This window comes from Berghia stephanieae, chromosome 3, assembly GCF_034508935.2.
Source record: "Berghia stephanieae isolate SIO BIC M18660-M18661 chromosome 3, UCSD_Bste_1.3, whole genome shotgun sequence".
Taxonomy (NCBI): domain Eukaryota; kingdom Metazoa; phylum Mollusca; class Gastropoda; order Nudibranchia; family Aeolidiidae; genus Berghia; species Berghia stephanieae.
Window position 1 is genome coordinate 28,964,271 of NC_088362.1, and position 21,480 is coordinate 28,985,750.

The following is a 21,480-nucleotide window of genomic DNA, read 5'->3' on the forward strand; positions in this document are numbered from 1 at the left end:
ATTGAAGGCTGGTTTTCCAAAACTCGTCATGTCGATTTTTATAATTTTTGAGATTTTTTCTCCATAAAATAAATTGAAACGTAAACTTTATTTTAAGAATCGTTTGGCACACACATTTCCCTACATTTGTGTGAATGTGAAGTTTAAATATTATAAAACAATAGATAGAATAAAGTTGACGTCACTCGGGTCTTGTTTTTTTTTTTTTTTTTTTGTCATCCGCGTTTATGAGTAATTCTCACTTAACTGTATTATCCAGACTTTAAAAGTTCATGGTTACACATAGTTTTGTGTGTTGGTCCGCTATACTTCCGGATGGCAATGTTGTGAGCTTCTTAGCCAAGCGCATACTATCTATAGACCGAATGATAAATTGTAGGGGAAATAATCCTCAATATCTCAAAATGGGAGAAACCGTGTTGGGGAGTTTTTGAAAGCCACTCTTCAATTCTTTTACAATTCTAGATCTACCTATGATATCCAGCTTGAATCAACTGGCTTACCTTTCTGTTCCAATAAATCTTACAGCTCATGACAGACGGGGAAATTGATGATGATCATCAGATGATGCTTCACTCTTTCTCTGTTATTTCTCTCGTCTCTCTCTCTCTCTCTCTCTCTCTCTCTCTCTCTCTCTCTCTCTCTCTCTCTCTCTCACTTCTCTTTCTCTACCTATCTATTTAATCGTGTTGCGATACAAATCCGGCTGGGTGGGGTTCCTGACCTCCCATAGTGGGCAGGGAGGCACTTATTGTGTCTTCTATCCCTCTATATATTATGTTTTCCAACTTGCTTTCTGTCTTTGTCTTGGAATGGGATTATTTGGTTTTGTCCTGACCCTGGCCGGATACCCTAACTGGAAGGGAAACAGTCAAATGTATAGTTGGAGTTTTGGGGAGATGGTATTTTTGTCTTGTAAATTATCTCTCTCTTATGCACTGTATTGTTTTGTTTACATATTATATATGATTTGTAAACATTTGAGTGTATTCCTCTTAGCGGGGATCTTGTGTCTAGATGAGACATTTAGGTGATCTCAAACTAAATACTTTGATAGTATGCACTGGAATCTACATATGTGAGTAGGAAAGTGCCAGAAGACAACAGAGAATAAAAACTTCGTCCCTTCCCATCTCAATCAGTCTTTTTCTACATGGTGTTTCCTGTCAAAGCCGTTTCTCTCAGCAATAGATTAGAAAGCCTGACGGGTACACTAGATTTGACTACTAAAGAACACGTTGACCTCAATAGTAACTGCTATAAATAGCTCCAAATACTCTAAGTAACAATAATAAGTACTCACCGCCTCAAACTGGGTGTTACAACGGGAGTGAACAAGATACTAATATTATGCGTTTCTTTTACGTCTTTGTATTTATTATGGTTATTTTTATCGTGCCAAATTTCACTACGAGCTTGCGAGTATGTGTTATCACACGATAAAAAAATATAGCGAGTTTAATAGAAACAAAAAAAATGAAAGAATACGTTTATTCCACCTCTCCAAGTAAGATTCTTAGATATTCTGAGACCTGTTGTATGGTAGTAGCAATTCTATTCACCATAATTTTGTATTTTTCTCCATCTGCTTGAATGACAATTTGCCCCCCCCCCCCCCCAAAAAAAAAAAAAATAAATAGAAACGTTGGATTGGTATTCATGCGCACCAAAAAGATTATTTATTATTCTACTCCTCTCCTTAAATTGTAACGCGTAATGATATCATGTTTACAATTATAATTTTGTGACGTCAGATTATAAATCGTTAAATTTTACAAAAAATCAGATTCTTTAAAAAGACGTATGATTTGAATGGTTTTGAAGTCTTTAATTCAAAGTGACGAAATTGGAATCGATTGAGGGGCAGAATAAATGATGTCTTACACTCTTGTGTTTTGGAATTTGAACTTTGTTCCCAACTCGCACTCGCAAGCTCCAAGCTCGTCCGAAATTCCAACAAGCAAGAGTGTAAGAATCGTATAAAATATTATTATTCCACTCCTCTCATTGGAAAACTCTATCATTTCTTAGTAAATACGTAATCGTTGAATAATGCTTTGAACGCGTTGAATTTTTAAAAAATATATTCAACGATTGCAGAATATTTTCGCACATTTATTTTGTCGGTCTCTGCTATTGTGTGGTATGATAAGTAACATCATTCACCGAATCAAGTCGTCGCCATCCTTAACTTATAGCCTGACACCGTAGCCATCCTTAACTTATAGCCTGACACCGTAGCCATCCTTAACTTATAGCCCGACACCGTAGCCATCGTTAACTTATAGCCTGACACCGTAGCCATCCTCAACGTTTTGCCTGACACTGACCAAAAAAAAAAAGGACGTCAAAAGACAAGTCTTTGGCCTCAATGAAAACAAATCATGAGTTGTGTTCAATAGTTCAACCATTTGAATCACTTGTTTCCTTGAGCACTACTAACGGCAACTTACCAGACGCTACACATACCTAAAAAAAATGACGTCAAACTACAAGTCTTAGAGAGTTATTATTATGTCAGGCTAAAAGTTAACGATGGCTACGATCAAATGTAGGTTGTGTTGTTGCTAGTTTACAATTTACAATGGTTTATTGTTGTGCTGAAAGAAGATCACCCCCCTCCCCCCGCCCTCTGTCCCCCCTCCCCCAGTCCCAGATACGACCTGTTGAAATGTGATTTCGTTATCATTGACAACGTTTTGTTGGTTTCAGATCATCTTGATTTTGTTTACGATCTGTTGATGTATTTATACGTCTTATTATCTACCTGAGGACGGACGGGGGGGGGGGGGGGGGGGGGGGGGGGGGGAGAGAGAGAGATAGGGAATTTTTTTTTGAGTAGTATATGTGACCGACCGACTCAACCTGATGATTAAAAGATAAAGTTAAATACGGGTAAAAACCGATATATATATATATATATATATATATATATATATATATATATATATATATATATATATATATATATCGTTTTGTTATTGATTGTTATTGTTTTGTAGTTGTAGTTTGTAAGACATGCAACGGAATTCACAACAGATTCTTACCATACCTACTACCAGATGTCTTCGATAATCCTGAGATCGGTAAACACGATACCGCCACACACTGAAATGAAAGACATATTTAACATTTTGGCCAGAAAACTCGCTCTTCAAATATCGATCGATTAAAATGACCCTCACCTTGGTGTGTGTTCGACGAAGTCCCAGGTTTGATCGTTTTGGGTTTTTTTTTTCAAAGATGAGGGTCATTTTAATCGATCGATATTTGAAAAGCGAGTTTTCTGGCCAAAATTTTAAATACGGGTTTGGTTGGGTTTTTTTTTCCAGAGTAGACCAGGATTGCAAAAAGCGGTAATATCGACGGGAACCGATTACAATGTGGAATCGATTCTTACATAATTCATGTCATATTTATTTTGAAGTGATAAAACGACGATCGAGGCAGCGTTCCTTGAATGGTTGAAATGTCCGATTACATGTCGGTTATATTTTAGTTCTTGTTGGGTTTTCATTGGGAATTTTAAATATTGTCGAATGATCTTCTATTTTATGCGGTTATGTGGCCTTGTGGTATGACACTAGCTATCGGTTCTGGGTTCGATCATCGCTGGGCGCATAGTTGAGTCCTTGGAAAAGACTCTTTACTCACATTCTCTCACCATACTCAGGTGTAAAATGAGTATCTGGCCATTAACAGCGTTGTCTCTGTCTGGAATAAAATATATTATCGCCTATCAGGCGGCATGTCTCGTTCTTTATGTTACGTGTTGCTGTTGGTCAGGCACCCTTTGTAAAGCGCTTTGAGCACGTTTAGTGAATATTGCGCTACATAAAAGCTCTTTTTAAAAAAAAATTGTGGCTACCACATATCAATGATAATAATTTTCGAAAAGGTTCCTAATAGAGTCGGTAGAGCATTTTAAATATGGGTTAAACCAGAGTCCGCCAGTCCTGATTACCGTGCAGACGTGCCACATTACACAACAGAGGTTACCCGATAGTTGTGGCCATCTACTTTGACCATCTACATTCTATTGTGAAATTTGAGATGTGTACATTGACAGATGACACAGCTGCTGGTGTGTTATAAAACGTGTCGAGCGCGTGTCGTGTACGCTACCTTATCCATGTAACTAATAATATTGGGGGAAATTGAATACCCTATGAATGGATGGATGGCCTGTAATGTCCAACGGATGTAAGAGTATGCGCTGCTATGTGGTAAAAAAAAAATTTAAAAAAAAATTAATAAATAAATAAATAGACAAATAAATAAATAAATAAATAACTTGAGTCTTTATATAGCGCAATATCCACTTAACGTGCTCAAAGCGCTTTACAAAGGTTCCATGACCAACAGCAACACGTAACATGTCGAATGAGACATGACGCCTGGTTAGGCGATATTATAAGGTTTTTTTTCGCAGAGACAATGCTGTTGACGGCCAGGTACTCATTTTACAGCTGATTACGGTGAGGGAATGTGAGTAAAGGGCCTTTTCCAAGGACTCAACTGTCACAAGGTGCGTTCGCAACTCGCAATGGATGCGAAGGCCGCTTATGACCTTAAAGTGTGGAGAGGTAGACGTGGACGTTACAATCACCAACAGAACACCGTATCTGACAAGAGAGCCATTATTATTTATTTAAAGTAAAAGAAAGGGGAACAGCTCATAGTTATTGAGCAAAAGAGAATAACATTGCATATATTGACAGGAAAAAATCAAAAGTACATACAAGTAAAAAGTAGTAATGCAATATAAATTCATGTAAGTTTTAACCAAAATAAACTATACTTCACCCAGGTTCCAACCGTTCCATTAATTCCCACTAATAATGAAATTATTAATTACATATAGGGTCAAAATAAACTGTTCATATTCCGAAAGGAGAATAAAATTAATCAACAAAATTGTTCACACAGGGTGCGGTGTTCCAGCCTGTTCAAATCCAAAATTGTTCCTAATAAAACACATAGATCGAGTGTTACTTCCTCATCTTTACAAACGTTACATTGTATTTTGTTCATATTTCTCAAAAATCATATTGTTCAAAAGGGTTCAAAACACATTTACCGGGCGCTATGTCCTAGCCCCGTCAAAATTACAAAGTTCAAAGATGCAAACGCATTTACCGGGCGCTATGTCCTAGCCCCGTCAGCTCTTCACTATATTAGAAGATAGATATAGATATATTAGTAAAAATGAAATTAACATAGACACAATGATAACGTAAGTGATCAATTAGTATTTACTTAAAAATAATTCATTTAACTGAGGTCACGTTCTCAATTTCAACACAATTAAACTCAATGAATTAATTATTCACTAAAACAATAAAACTGTATATTATTTTAAACTTTAAGATAAGTGAAATAATTTTACGATATTAATCACTTAATCACTTGATGATTACTCAGCACATCAAAACAATATTATAAATTTTATATATTCTCACCGAGCACAAATTACAAAAACACAATATCGCTTAGAGCCCATAACTGGGTACGATATACAAAATACTGGCCATATTAGGCCCACTTCGGCTACAATACAGCCTAAAACACAATGCTGGCCAACACACAGGCCCAACACATATCGCCTGAGAGCCCATATTCGGGTGCGACATAAAATACTGGCTACTTTGGGCCCTTTTCACTGTGGCTTCAACATAGCCAAACAGAATTCCAGCCAACACACAGGCTGTACAGGTCTTCCTTCTTCGACCTCAAATCGCAGACTGCCAGTTGAACATCGGCCCAAGCCGAAACATAGGACAGGGTATCTAACGGTATCTCGGTTGATGCATAAGATTGATGAGGGTGTTTTAACACTGATGGAACATGATAACCCTCCGTTCTTTCATTGCCTTCATAGTCTACACCACCCACGGCGAAAACAAGGGAGTCCCTATTCCAACACCCATCCTACACTCATAAATCATTTAATTATATGGGTTTGATTCTACCCGAGACCTTGGTGGATAGGACAACTATCTCCCTTTGTTACCTAGAAGGCATTTCTTTACATCAACTATGCGCCGAGCGAGGCTCGAACCCAGGACCTTCCGATTCGAAAGCGAGTGTCATACCACTAGACCAAGAAGCCGTGGTATTGTGGTATGACACTCGCTTTCGGACCGGAAAGTCCAGGTTCGAGTCCCGCTCTGACCGGCGCAAAATTATGTCCTTGGAAAAGGCTCTTTACTCACATTCTATCACCAAACTCAAGTTTGGCCGTTAACAACGTTGTCTCTGTAAAAAAAAAATGTGTAATATAGCCAAAAAGGCGTCATGTCTCGTCCTACATGTTAAGTGTTGTTGTTGGCTTGGGATCCCTTGTACAATGCTTTTAGCATGTTTAGTGGATATTGTGAGAAAGAAAAAAAAAAACGACAGAGGACGTCTGGTGCTTGGTATGAGTAGGTCCAGCGGCTCTTCTCTTTATTCTTATTATTTTGTCCGTGCCCGATGTATTTGTCCGGAAACAAATATAATGAAATACACTGCTAATTGTTTCGTCTGTACTCAACGATGGTTGGAGTGTGAATGAATCAGTAGTAGTAGTAGTAGTAGTAGTAGTAGTAGTAGTAGTAGTAGTAGTAGTAGTAGTAGTAGTAGTAGTAGTAGTAGTAGTAGTAACAGAAGTAGTAGCAGTAGTATTAGTAGTAGCAGTAGTAGTAGTAGTAGTAGTAGTAGTAGTAGTAGTAGTAGTAGTAGTAGTAGTAGTAATAGTAGTAGTAATAGTAGTAGTAGTAGTAGTAGTAGTAGTAGTAGTAGTAGTAGTTGTAGAAGTAGTAGTAGTAGTAGTAGTAGTGCCGGGTCGTCGGAGTCTGTCTCCGGTGTGGGTTAGCCCTTAGCCCTAAGTGAGTTCGGATGTCAGATCTGCATACATGTACACGTGGTTAGAAACCCGTTTTTATTTACGAAGAAGGAGTGTCATTTATTATTGTGACAAAAGAAGAACTCCATATTTCTGGCCAAATATCAATAAATTTAAATACTAAAATTCGTTTTTGGCAACTGGTTCACCCGTGCATGATACCGTTTTGAGTCGACTAGTCCCATTTCGGTGTGTAAAAATTCTTGGCTTTGCGTGCTCGTGAATAATGCATGGAATTCAATGGAATCGCCTCGCTTTTATTTGTTCCTTCCAGGAATAATTGTGTTAGAGATGAAATAAGCAGTGTGTTCTTCTATCATTTCAAGAAAGGGGAAACAACCACTTGTTTATCATTCGTCGTCTCATCATTGAGCGAAGAGTTAAATCGCATTCAATGCTATTTGATATGTCTTCAGTAATCAAGTGACACTTAATACATGGGGGCTATGAGAATTTGAATGGGGTTTTTGACCAGCAGATAATTTGTCACCGCTGTGCGGCTACAGTGTGGTCTAGTGGTATGGCACTCGCATTCGGATTGGAAAGTCATGGATTCGAGCCTCGCTCGGCGCATAGTTTAGTCCTTGAAAAGGCTCTTTACTCACATCTCTCACCATACTCAGGTTTGAAATGAATACCGGGCCGTTAAAAGTGTTGTCTCTGTCGGAAAAAAAATTGTAATGTCGCCAAAGAGTGCAGTAGAGATTTTTTTTTTTCTGATCCCCGTGTCTACCTAGCAGTGAATCGGTAGCGGGATCTCTTAGACCTGGCGGAAACTATTTGCAATAGACAAGCGTCCTATCCAAAGGGTAGCAAGCAATTGCTATTGCCGTTTCACGCTATAGAAACCTGGATAAATTCCAGCTGCATGTGCCTAAAGGCTCTGATGGACTACTTTGTATGTCACTGTTTCATATATACTTTTTCAGATCTTTAATTTACACCAATGCCTGCTTCTGAATTTGTCACTTTGATATTCTCGCTGTGAACCTTTCCGCGTATTATTACAAAGATTGAACAAAATAGGACGAAGCGAAGGCGAGGAACCCCTTTTTATCCCCCTTACTAACTATAGGAAAATCATCACATTCGTTGCGATACAACCAACATTTTTCCTATTAACATTTCTTTTGTCTTTTGTACATCATTAAATGTAAAGAAAGTGAACAGTGTGTTATAGAGCATGTTTTGCTACAGACATTATGTATGGCAAGAACTTTACTGCTATTGTGTCTGAGTGATAAAAATCCATTTTGTGTTAGTTGGGTGTGAAGTTTTGTGGAAAATCATGAAAATGGCTGGTAAGGAGAGAGTTAATTATATAAATCTTACACCATCGCGTGCTCCCAAATATTTTCACTTTCATAATATTAATTACGAAATGAATTTAACAGATGATGAATTGGAACCAACTGAGTGATAACCGATCTTAGCATCCTTCTGCCTCCAATACATTAAGGTGTCTAGATGCATTCATTGTTGGCACCCTAGTTTCCATTTCAACTCTCCCCCCCCCCTCCCCCCTAACCCCTCCACTCTCTCACATGCATGCATACATAAAACACATGTACTCCATCACCCCCACCACCCTCTAACAACCGCCTTTCTTATTTCTTGTAAAATACATGTTTTTATTTATTCATCATAATTTTTCTTCCCCCCTCGTTGTTAATGTACAGAGTTGCACTTCGATGTTCTTCTCTATGCTCTTATGTTTTACATAATAATGGACTGTTTTGATAAAAGCGTTTGCATTTCATTCATCACTTCAAATTGTTGGGATTTTAATTTTTTTTTCTTGTGGAATATTATTGTTGTTATTCTCTGGATGTGTTCTGAATGTTGATTTGAGATGAATTCATTTTAATATATCTATAAGTGCTTTTCAAATAAAACACAAAATATCGAACATTTTTTTGAGAATTCAGTCGGTGTTGTAAATGATTTTCTATAATATCGTTAAAAAATATTAGATGTTCAATTATCGTAATCCTGTATACGTTTCTAACAACAAGGAGTGAAGTGAGTAGAATTTGCCAGAACACAAAAGAGAATTAAAAAAAAAGAAAACTTCATGGCGGTGGAGGCTCGAACCCACGACCTAACTGGTACGACAACTTTGTCTGACCCGGGGAAAGGGTAGCGTTACTCACTTCATTCCTTGTTGTTATAAACATAAGTGTCTGCTCCACTTACTTTTCAGAATTAATGCTTTTCTAAATAGCATAGTTTAAATCTTACCCACTTGGCGCTTCTTTATATTTTTGGTGGCGTCGTCTCATATTATGCTCTGTATATTTTGCGACGTTTTTAGGAAGGGGGAGGGGGGGGGGGTGGCGTTTCTCTATATTAATTTGGTGGTGATGGTGTCTTCTTAATAATTGTCCCTTTCAGGCACTTTTCATGGATCCATAATATATGATTTCAATGATTCAAAAGTTAATTTTTAGGCAATTGCCAATATAACTCATACATAAATATCATAAAATCAAGTAAGTAAAATCAATAATAAAGCAAGGCAAACAATAATAATAATGATAAATAGTAATAATAATAATGATAATAATAATAATAATAATGATAATAATAATATAATAATATAATAATAATAATATAATAATAATAATAATAATAATAATAATAATAATAATAATAATAATAATAATAATAATAATAATAATAATAATAATAATAATAATAATATAATAATAATAATAATAATAATAATAATAATAATAATAATAATAATAATAATAATAATAATAATAATAATATAATAATAATAATAATAATAATAATAATATAATAAATAATAATAATAATAATAATAATATAATAATAATAATAATAATAATAATAATAATAATAATAATAATAATAATAATAATATAATAATAATAATAATAATAATAATAATAATAATAATAATAATAATAATAATAATAATAATAATAATAATAATTAATATATTATAATAATTAATAATAATAATTATAATAATCATCATCATCATATTAACCAATGTTGAGGATGTTCCGTTGCCGGATGGGTGATGGTGGTAACCGGCGTTGCGTCCTTGTATAAGACACTCATGTGTAATTGTTTAGGTGGTCATAGGCATTGGTAGATATCTTTCGAATGCTAGTGTAAGAACAAAACGCCAAAAGAAGCAAAATGCATTTTGTGAAATGGAAACGGTTCCCATACGACGTGCACTTACTTGCAGGTCTGATAAGCCAATTCATCGTGGGGCTCATTGTTGTAATGGAAATCTCACAAAATGACGCGAAATAGTGTCCGTTACAACAGTGTTAAACTAGGCCCATAAGTGGGTTGGTTCGAATGCCATACCTGTATATATATATATATATATATATATATATATATATATATATATATATATATATATATATATATATATATATACATAAATCCTTCTATTTATCCACCCATCTAGTTGCCCATCTATATCTATCCATCCATCAATCCTATAATCTATCTATCCATAGCCTTTCTGTCTCCTACATGAATAAATCTGCATTAAAAGCAGACAAAAACCAATCCACTATCTACTAGTGCGGGGCGGTCCTTGGCAAGCTTAAGGACCACGGTCCTACGGTCCTTGGGAAATGAAGACCGCAAGGACCGGTCTCTAGACCGGTCCGTTCATTCTTGAACCGTTAAAGACCGCTACACGATGAAAACCGTGGCCTACAGGAGTAAAACACACGGAGTAGTCACACTCATTTCAAATTGTAACCTAATTAGAGAAGAGGGGTGATGCCTTCTTTATTTGCTCACCGTACTTCATTGTTACTTCGATAATTTAATAAAATTTGAAATTTATCCCCATTAACGGAGATAATGGCATCGCCCAAGGCGTTGATCGAGTTGTTCGTGGCGTTGATACACACACGCAACTCCTACCCCCCCCCCCCCCCCCACACACACACATTAGAGGGCAGCGAGCATTGAAGAGTAAGAGAGAGACGTGAAGTTATAATAAGAGGGGGTGGATGAGGTGATAAGAGGGGTCGATGGTGACTTTTCGCCAGATCTAACAAACTCAGCTACCCATTCATTGCTGAGTAGACAGGGATTCAGAAAAAAATCGACTGCACCCGGGATCGATCTCTGGCCCTTTGCGTATAAAGAGAGTGCTCTATCAACTGAGCTATCGGGGTCCCCAAATATTCTATTGGACCTTTTAAAAATACAGACGTTATAACTGGTTTTTTTTGGACGGAAGAAACTAATGAAACTCATATTACTTGATTAGTTAAAACACCAAACGAAATTTTAATATTATTGTATTATTTTAAATGACAACAATGCGATAGAAAGGAGTGGCGACAAGAGATGGACAAAAGAAAACAAAAAATCAGACTTGCAACTTGCTAGGTTCGAACACACACACACACACACACACACACACACACACACCACACATCTTTAGTAGTCACATACATTTCAAACAATAACCCATTAGAGAAGAGGGGTCATGCCTTCATCATAGATCATTGTCATTGCGATCATTATGGTGTAGTAAATTTTGAAATTTACCCCGTATAATGGAATCGTCCAAGGCGTGCGCCTCCTGTTCCCCCCATCTCACACACGAAAGGGCGGTTTGCGGAGTGGAGGTGGTCGTCTGCCTCTATGGTCGTCTGTGTCGTTTAGTGTATGGCAAAGGGGGGTGGGTGCGATTAATTAAGTGGGATGGGTGGTGATTGGTGGAAGATAGGCAAAGGACCGAGGCAACGAATCGCTGGGGAAGTAGTATGGCGCGAGACCGTTGAAAGGTGATAAGAAGTGAGGACCGCCGGCGGTCTTCCTCTTTGGGACTGGACCACGGTTCACAGCTAAAAGACCGTGGGACCGGTCCTCGGTCCGGTCCTCAGCGCGGCACTACTATCTACGTGTATAATAGCTATACAAAATAAACCACGCGATGCGCCCATCAGTTCAGCAGTACACACACACACATAAACATTTACACAGGTCTGTGTTTATAAACACAAACGCCTGGCCGTCCACCCAAACAATTTATATTACAAAATTATCTTTTTGTCATCTTGACCGTTGGGTGTTTTGTCTGGGGTTTGGAACACCGCTAGCTATCCTTCCAGCTCCATTATTTTCTCCTCCCTCTCCATCCTCACCCCCACCCCCCCCCCCCCCCCCCCCCCTATCCAACTTATGCCCGTCTTTCTACGCTACGGGTTTTCCCTATAAAGTGAGCCAAAAGAAAGTTTTTAAGAAACAACCTCCTTCCCCCCCCCCCTCCCCCACTATAAAAACCCAAACAAGACAAAATTTAAAAGAATAAAAAAAAACAAGAACTAAAATAAACCGTATAATAGATATGAGAATACAACAAAACGAAGTAGGTAAGCCAAATGGAAAACGATATAAACCCCAAATTCAATTCAAAATTCCCCTTTTTCTTTCCTCCTCGAGTATCTCTTTAATTTGAACGTTATCTGGCATTGATCTCTCTCTCTCTCTCTCTCTCTCTCTCTCTCTCTCTCTCTCTCTCTCTCTCTCTCTCTCTCAAACCACTAATAATGATATAGGTAGAAAGAAGAACTTTGTATGTTTTTTTTTTTGTTTGTTTTTTTTATTTTGCCATCAATGTTTATGAATAATTCTCACTAAACTGTATTAACTATACTGTAACTGTTCATGGTTACACAGAGTTTTGTGTGTTGGTCCGTTCATGCTTCCGGATTTCAATGTTGTGAGTTTCTTAGCCAAGTGCATACGATCTATTATGTCTCTGTCCTCCAACTTTCTCGACCTCCATTCTCTTCATTCAATCACCAACCTCCTCTCCCCCCCCCCCCCTCTCCCGCCACCACCACCATCACACACACACACCCCAACCACCACTAACAACCTATCTCTGTTGATGAACTTAAGATAATAGGGTATAAAATGCAAGCTTTGCGAGCGAATGATGACATGCTATGAGCAGCATTGGCTTGTTAACCCTCTCCATACCAACTATAGGAAAATCGTCACATTCGTAACGATACAGATACCGATCGCCTCAAAACGGTATTATGTCGGAACAAACCGGCTGCAAAGAAGGGATTTGAACGTTAAGATAAAAAGAATAGCGCAATTTTATTTTTTTCAGTTCAAGAATGTGTATTCAATCTCCTCAATATCTAAAAAAACTTGAGCTTTTATAAAGGGCAATGTCCACTAAACGTGCTCAAAGCGCTTTACAAGTTTTGCTAAAGAAATTGTGTATCGCAAGAACTTCACTGCTTTTGTGTTTGAGTGTTAAAAAATATATTTTTGTGTTAGGTTTAGGGGAAAATCATGAAAATAGCTGGTAAGGAGAGAAAGTTAACGCCACAGAAAACTGGGAGAGACAACACGACGACTTCATAGGCCGTATTGCTCTGAGGAACTACTTCTTTTTTACACTCACTCAAAAAAAGAAAAGCGGGTTATGGTGTATGTGGGGAGAAAAAAAAAAGGGGGGGGGGGGGAGAGAGAGAGAGAGAGAGAGAGAGAGAGAGAGAGAGAGAGAGAGATCAGCAATGGCATGACCTTGACCTTTGTGTACCTACGGATTATTTCCATGTCTTTATGGATTTTGACGCCTTATCTTAATCTGTCTATATTGATTTTATTATCTGTCTCTACGTCAGTCTGTCTATTCTCTCTCTCTCTCTCTCTCTCTCTCTCTCTCTCTCTCTCTCTCACACACACACACATATATACTCTCTCTCTCTCTCGCTCCCTTTCTCTCTCTCTTTCCTCTCTATCTATCTATCCATATATCTATCTCTCTCACATACACATACACACATATTCTCTCTCTCTCTCTCTCTCTCTCTCTCTCTCTCTCTGTGTGTGTGTATGTGTGTATGTGTATGTGTGTGTGTATCTTTCTCTCTTTCCCACACTCTTTCTCTCATATGTGTATGTATGTGTAACTTATTTTACCTTTTCTATTTATCCCCTCCCCTCACCACACACACAAACACACTTTGCCCTCCATTTATTTATTTGTCTGTTCCTGGATCAAAACATTCATACGAAATTATTTTAAGAAATGACTGGTCAGGTTATAAGTATCTTTCAACTGACTAGAACTATCCATTGTCGTTTTTTATTTACATTTAAAAAAAAAATTTGGCCCTTCCGCCACTACATCATAAGATACCGTAACCTACGCCTCCACGAAGGAATATAGATATCCCATCAAACAGAATGTCTGATGTCAAAAGGAATCACCCACGATGTCATAGTGAGCAAATTGGGGGTTAATCATCTTGCCCAAGGGAAAGAAAAAAAAAACGAAAGTGCCTGAAGCGGGGCTCGAACCCAGGACCATCCGGATCACAGTGCAATGCCTTAACCGCTCGGCCACTTCGCAACCCCCCCCCCCCCCCCCCCCCCATCCCCCTTTTTTTTTATAATCAAAGGCTTGTTTGAATCATAGCTTTGCAATTGCGTAAACTAATGACGTGCGTTTTTTGAAACGAAAACTAAGCGTACCGAAATTCCAAAGATCTGTTATTAAAAGGGGAATAATCGTGAAATTGGTTAGTTTTATTGAAGGTCTGCAACCTTACTTCCCTTGTTTTATCTGATTTCACATTGCTAAATTTTCTCTAAACTCTTTGTTGTTGTTGTTGTTGTTGTTGTTGTTGTTGTTGTTGCTATTGTTGTTGTTGTTGTTGTTGTTGTTGTTATCGTTGTTGTTATTGGTGTTGTTATTATTGTTGTTTTTAACAGAGAAAGTCGCTGAAATGAATCTTTATGACTTAGGTGTAAGAAAAAGAAAAGAATATTGTATTGGAGACGCTGCTTAAATGGGACAGCCCTTGGGAACAACATAATACCGTTTTGAGACGATGGGTGACGTATAGTCGCATATTAGACCTTTTCAATGAAAACCTCACTTGAATTTGACTCTGAAGAACCGGGAAAGTGTTATATCATTATAATTATTTAAAAGTGTGCAATGGCTGAACCACTGCATAGGCCCGAAGAGATTGTGGAGTGTTTAGAGGCAGATCAAGTGTTAGATCAAATGTTTAAAGACCCGTATAAGGCCCAGGTGATTAAACGTCTATATCTTCCACCCTTCCTTCTATCTCTCTCTCTCTCTCTCTCTCTCTCTCTCTCTCTCTCTCTCTCTCTCTCTCTCTCTCTCACACACGTTTTCTCTGTCCAAGTCTATTTATCCATCAATCCGTCTATCTATTTATCTACCTATCTATCTATCTATCTATCTATCTATCTATCTATCTATCTATCTATCTATCTATCTATCTATCTATCTATCTATCTTTCTATCTATCTATCTATCTATCTATCTATCTATCTATTTATATATCTATATTATCTATCTATTCATCTGTCTATCTATTAAATCGTGTTGTGATACTAATATGGAGCAATATCGTGGTTTAATGGTTAAATAATCTATTATATCCATCTGTCTATTTCTCTGAGTTTGTGTTTATTTGTTTGTTTGTCGCTCCAAGAGTATTAAGCGCGTTTTTAAAAAAAATTATTGTAATAATACTTTTATAATGTTTATTTTTAATGATATAAAGATATGAAGTCACTGCATAATCAATTCATTCCTTTGTTGTATCTTACTTTTCCATCTCCCGTAAACAGAGTTTTAAGCACTCTATCTTCATTCAAACCGTAAAAATATTATTGCACTCATAAAGGCCACATGCCTACTGCGAGCTTGTAATATATTTAATCGATTTCGATACTTTGTAGATGCCATATCGATATCAAACTTTAAACATCACATACAAAAGAGCAGTTTCCGAAAAGCTATTTGTGGTAACACCATATGGCCCCTCACAGTGGCCCCCAACTTTTACAATCAAAAAGTAGTTGGCTCTCTTCTTCTTTGTGTGGACTGCTAAATAAACGCCCTTTTTCACAGCACAGAGTACCTTTATGCAGGTCTGATAACCCAAATTATTAATAGTCTCATTGTTGTAATGAAAAAACTCTCAAACCAACGCAAAATATTTGTCCATCACAGCAATGTTAAATCAAGCCCATAATTCCGTTTGGTTATCAGACCTGCAAACATGAACGCCTTGCTCTATATGTACATTTTGATCTTATCATGACTTGTAAAGGAATGTTATTAGATGATAAATTCATACAACGATAATTATAAATATTATCTGTTTTGTTTTATCCAACAGATATACACAGATTGGGCAAACCACTACCTGGAGAAGGCCAGAAACAAACGTCACATCGTAGACCTTCAGAATGACGTGTCGGATGGGGTCCTCCTCGCTGACGTCATCGAGGCTGTCAGTAAGTAGTTGCCAGCCATACTACAGAGCTGCCTACTTGAAATTTCAAAACTTCGTAGATTCCAATGGGGTAAAAATAAAAAATTCACTTAAAATAGCTTTAGAAATAAATAATTTGCTCATAGCATGGTCCAAAAATGCTCCAAAGTCTTGAATATTAGTTCTGAGGAGCTAAACGTTCCTTTTCAACAAAATATATTGAATTAAAGAGACCTATAACAGTTCAGTAACTGGAGCCAAACACATTCGTATTTCTACAAAGTTTTCGTAGTACGAGGCAGGTCTGAAAATGAATAGGGTTTTTTAAAGTAGCAAAATCAATCTGTGGTACAGGGGAAAATGGAGGGCTCATCAGAACCCATATTCAGGACTTTGGAACATTTTTAGATCACGCTGTGAGAAAATTGTTTATTTCTAAAGCTTTCTAAAGTGAATGTTTCTTTTTCCCCCTGGAAACTACGAATTAAAAAAATTTTCATCATCATCATCATCGTCGTCGTCGTCATCATCATTATCATCATCATCATCATCATCATCATCATCATCATCATCATCATCATCATCATCATCATCATTATTCTCCGCTTCATAATCATCATCATTGCCGTCGTCGATACCATCATCAATAATAATAGTAATCAGTGGCGGTTCTAGCCTATTCATAGTGGTGGGGCAAAGATGATTCGGTCATATATTATATATATATATATATATATATATTATATATATATATATATATATATATATATATATATATATTTCAACTTTTGAAAAAATAAAATATTTCAACCACAAATAATCACATTCACTATGAAATGACAATACCAGTAGATTTTAATTATTCCAAACGTAATCAAAAAGGAATCACGAAAGAGAATACAACAACAAAAAAATAAAGCGACGAGACAAAATGCGACAACACCTTGACAATACAAGTCCATTTCGTTCACTCAAAAAATTAAAGAGATGCTTTAATCCCTCAACGGCGAGATTGATATTTCTGTTACATTTTCAGAAGTACGTAGTAACTTTAAAGTTTTCATCGAGAAGCAACAACCGCGATATGACTCGAGTTTCATTCAGAGCTCAAATTGCATCATTTTTACTGCTCTCTTGGTGGTTAAAATGATTGTGCCGGTGGTGGTAGTGGTTGGAATAGTGGTAGCGGTGGTGGTGGTGGTGGAGGAGGAGGAGGAGGAGGAGGAAGAGTAGACGGTGAGGGAGGATGTAATTATGGTAGTGGTTTTGGTGGTGCTTTTGGTTAGAATGATAGTTGTGGAGACGATGACGAAAATTATATGATGATGTTGATATTGTTTTTATTGCTATTGTAGTACTTGGTGTTAATATTGTTGTTGTTGTTAATGATGATGATAATGATGGCAACGACGATGTCGTCGACAATGATGATTACCGTACGATATTACAAAGTTTATTCAATCTTAAGCTTTCGCCATTAAATCATACAATTTGATGACAACATACATGAAAGTGGACAAAAATGGTAAATGGAACCAAACAATAAATTGATACCATTAATAACCACAAAAATACAACAATCGTAATACCACCAATACGTACAATAATAATAATAATAATAATAATAATAATAATAATAATAATAATAATAATAATAATAATAATAATAATAATAATAATAATAATAATAATAATAATAATAATAATAATAATAATAATAATGATAATAATAATAATAATAACAATAATAATATTACCATCATCATTACTACTACCACCATCACTATTACCACCACCACCATCACCATCATTATTACGTTTCCAATCAGTTTTTCTCGTTTTTAAAAATTTGATACCTTAATAGACGAAAATTCCGGTGATTTTTTTAAAGGATAGTTAAAATATCTACGATTTTATTAACCCTGAAAACTACGATTTTTATTTTCCTATTTCAAGTAGGCAGGTCTGCTATGACAAGTATCAGTTCCATAGTCAAAAAAAAAGACAAACAAAAACAAAGTTTACTTAATCTTAGGCTTTCGACAATAATTCATACAATACAATTAAGACAAAATAATGCTACCAATCTCTCCTCATGCATTCGTTAGACTATAACAATAACGACCGTGTTATCTTTACTCCTTACCCAACCAACCCCTAGCTTCTCGCCTCTTCATCGCGAACTATCTTATGTATGTATTTGCTTCAGGACGGGCAAGTACGGAATCTGCCCACCTTCTTAAACGTCTTTATTTCCTCTATAACTTAGTTAGAATTCAACTCTCTCCTTTCTCAGAAGAGTATTTCTTGTATACTAATTCAATTGTTGATTGTTGAGTAAACCAAAATGGTGGTTGTATTTTATATATTATTTAGTCGTGACGTCTGAATAAAAGTGTTTTATTAGAGGGAATGCAATAGAAAATACATCGTTTTGCAAAAATATTTAGTCTGGCAATAAAAATACAGCGGTAATTACTTTAAGAATTTTTTAAAAAGGAACAAATTAATTTGTTTAAAAAAACAAAACAAAACAAAACAAGAAACAAATAAGACAACAATTTAAATAAATGAATTTTGAGAAGCACTAAAGAAAACGAGAAAAAAAAAGAAATAATTTAAATGGATAAACAAATATATTAAAACAACACAAGTTAATACTAACTTGATATAATATTAGTAAATTGATAAATTTAATTCAATACTGTAACCTTCCCAATGTTATTACAGCAATGGTACCAGCACAAGTAAGGCAATAAATAAGAAAAAGTTCGTTTGCCAAAATCTCTATTTATTGCTCACTGGTTTATAAGGTGGGCTCATTTGAATTAGCCCGACCTAGAACTAGAGAGGCCAGACAGCAAAATCACCTTCAGGCGACGTGACGATGAGATGACGATGTGGGCGGAGTGGAATGGTTGGGAAAGGGGGGGGGTGATAAAAAAGAGCAGGAGCGTATCCTGGTTTATGCATTACGGGGTGCATGGTGATTCGCAATCTATCAAAAATACATACAAATTGATTTCAGTACGAAGTATCAAGTTTAAGTACTAACTTTTAAAATGATCTAATTTAAATTAGATTATTTCGGACCTGGTAATACAGCTTATAACTTGAAAAAACAGGCTGGTATTTGCCAACCCTGCCCATTATTACCAGCCGTCCCTGATAGTAATAATAATAATAATAATAATAATAATAATAATAATGATGATGATGATGATAATAATAATAATAGTAATAATAATAATAATAATAATAATAATAATAATGATGATGATGATGATGATGATGATGATGATGATGATGATGATGATGATGATGATGATGATGATGATGATGATGATGATGATAATAATAATAATAACAGCAGCAGCAAAAACTACAACGTATTTCGGAAGTAAAATAATGTTAAAGCCTAATTGAGTATCAAAGACTGGTTTATCACTACACCAACGCGATGAAAAATATATTATACAATCACTGGAATGCATAGTCACAGAACGTAAATGCTTGTTTCATATATAAACATTATTAGCTGAAACTGGTCAAAGGGAAGCAAGCAAAGTCTATTTTTTTTAAACGACGTCACTAACAATTATTTGCAGCAGTTATCTCCCGTAGTTTATGTCGTGATACCGGAGACTGAAATTTGGAGACATGAAACTTAGGGGCTGCTTCCGTCTGTGGGTGTTCAATGTCAAGTCGGTAAACATGGCATTTGTGTATTGATGGAAAGTTTAATCTAAGGAAAATACACAACATTTCTTCACGCTACACCAATAAGCTTCAACAGTCATGACGTCACTTTCCTCGTAATGATGCATAGTAACTTAGTAACTGGCTCTAAACTATCGGAACAATGGCTGACGCCCTTGTGAAATATTTCTCCGACGAGCATGAAAGTGTATCACGAGGAGAAAAACATTATCTAAATATGATCATGGAATGACTTTTATACATTCTGATCACATGACATGTGAAAATGTTCTCACCAGCATGAAGAATAAAAAGTACCGATTTTCTTTGTTTAGAACCACGCTGCTCGCCGTTGTTGGGCGACGTTGACATCAAACTATTGAGTCCAATCGTAGAAATACACAATACGTTTATAGATAGTGTGCGCTTGGCTAAGAAACTCACAACATTGCCATCCGGACATTTAACTGACCAATACACAAAACTATGTGCAACCATCACCATTTATAGGCAGGCTCATACAGTTTAGTGAGAATTAGTCATACACGCGGATGGCAAAAAAACAATAACAAAGACCTGAGTGACGTCAACTTTGAACTATCTACAGTCTGAGAGAATTTGGTGAAAAGAAATCACATCCGAATAAAGAAAGCTGCGAAATCTCGTGCCAAATTTCAATTGTATTTCATATATAAACATTATGAGTAAGAGGATGTTTACCGACTTGACACAACCTGACATAGATAAACGCATTGTCTGTTATTTAAACCTGATTGCCATTTCACAAGTTTCGCGTCTCTATCAATCGCCGTCTCCGTTGCTTCCACCAACACCGGCCCCAGCTTAGCAACCTCGATGAAGGCCTCCATACGACATGTTGTGTGTTGCGATTGGCTTAACCCTCTCCTTACCAGCCATTTCCAGAATTTCTCCCAAAACTTCACACCCAAAAACAGACATTTATAACTCAAACAGAAAAGCAACAAGCACATTCTATACATAATCTTGATCGGCAAGATGAGGTCTATTACAGAATGTCAAGTTTTTATAGCTATAGCAAAAAGAAATGAAATCTGGATGAGAAACGTGACGGTTGCATCATAACAAATAAATGGTAAGGAGAGGGTTAACGCGGTTTCTCTTCCCATCTGCTATCCAGTACAGGCCTCTCTGGGAAAGTGACCCTTTTTCTATTCTGGTGTCTAGCATATACTTATTATTCCTTTTAAATTAGAGATTATTTTTTTTTAATGTTGATATTGTTTGACGTTTTAGAGGAATTTGGTAGGTAATGGAGATAGTTAAGGCCTTTGTGACTCGCTATGAGTACTTTTACTAGTCACTGCGTTTCTCGTTCTACATGTGTCCATGTTTTGTTGGTCAGGGACCCCTTGTAAAGCGCTTTGAGCACATTTAGTGGATATTGCGCTATATAAAAGCTCAGGTTTTAATTTATCTTAATGATATAGTTGTAAAGGTGCAGCAGACAGTTAGTGGCAACTCTCTTCACAAGATATCTCTTATGAATCTGTCAAAATATACTGTTCGGTTTCCTATGATATTAAGCTTCTGAGCTTTTATATAGCGCAATAT

General features: G+C 36.4%; 1 protein-coding gene across 2 annotated transcripts in view; it reads left to right on the forward strand.

Moving 5' to 3' along the window:
- The window catches only part of LOC144967491 (uncharacterized), a 618,402-nt gene that overhangs the window by 361,885 nt on the left and 235,037 nt on the right, over positions 1–21,480 (forward strand). For both annotated transcript variants that reach the window (XM_078904810.1, XM_078904811.1), the window contains exon 3: positions 16,093–16,210. In XM_078904810.1, the coding sequence (XP_078760936.1) occupies positions 16,093–16,210 (118 nt within the window). The remainder of the gene's footprint in view (positions 1–16,092; positions 16,211–21,480) is intronic.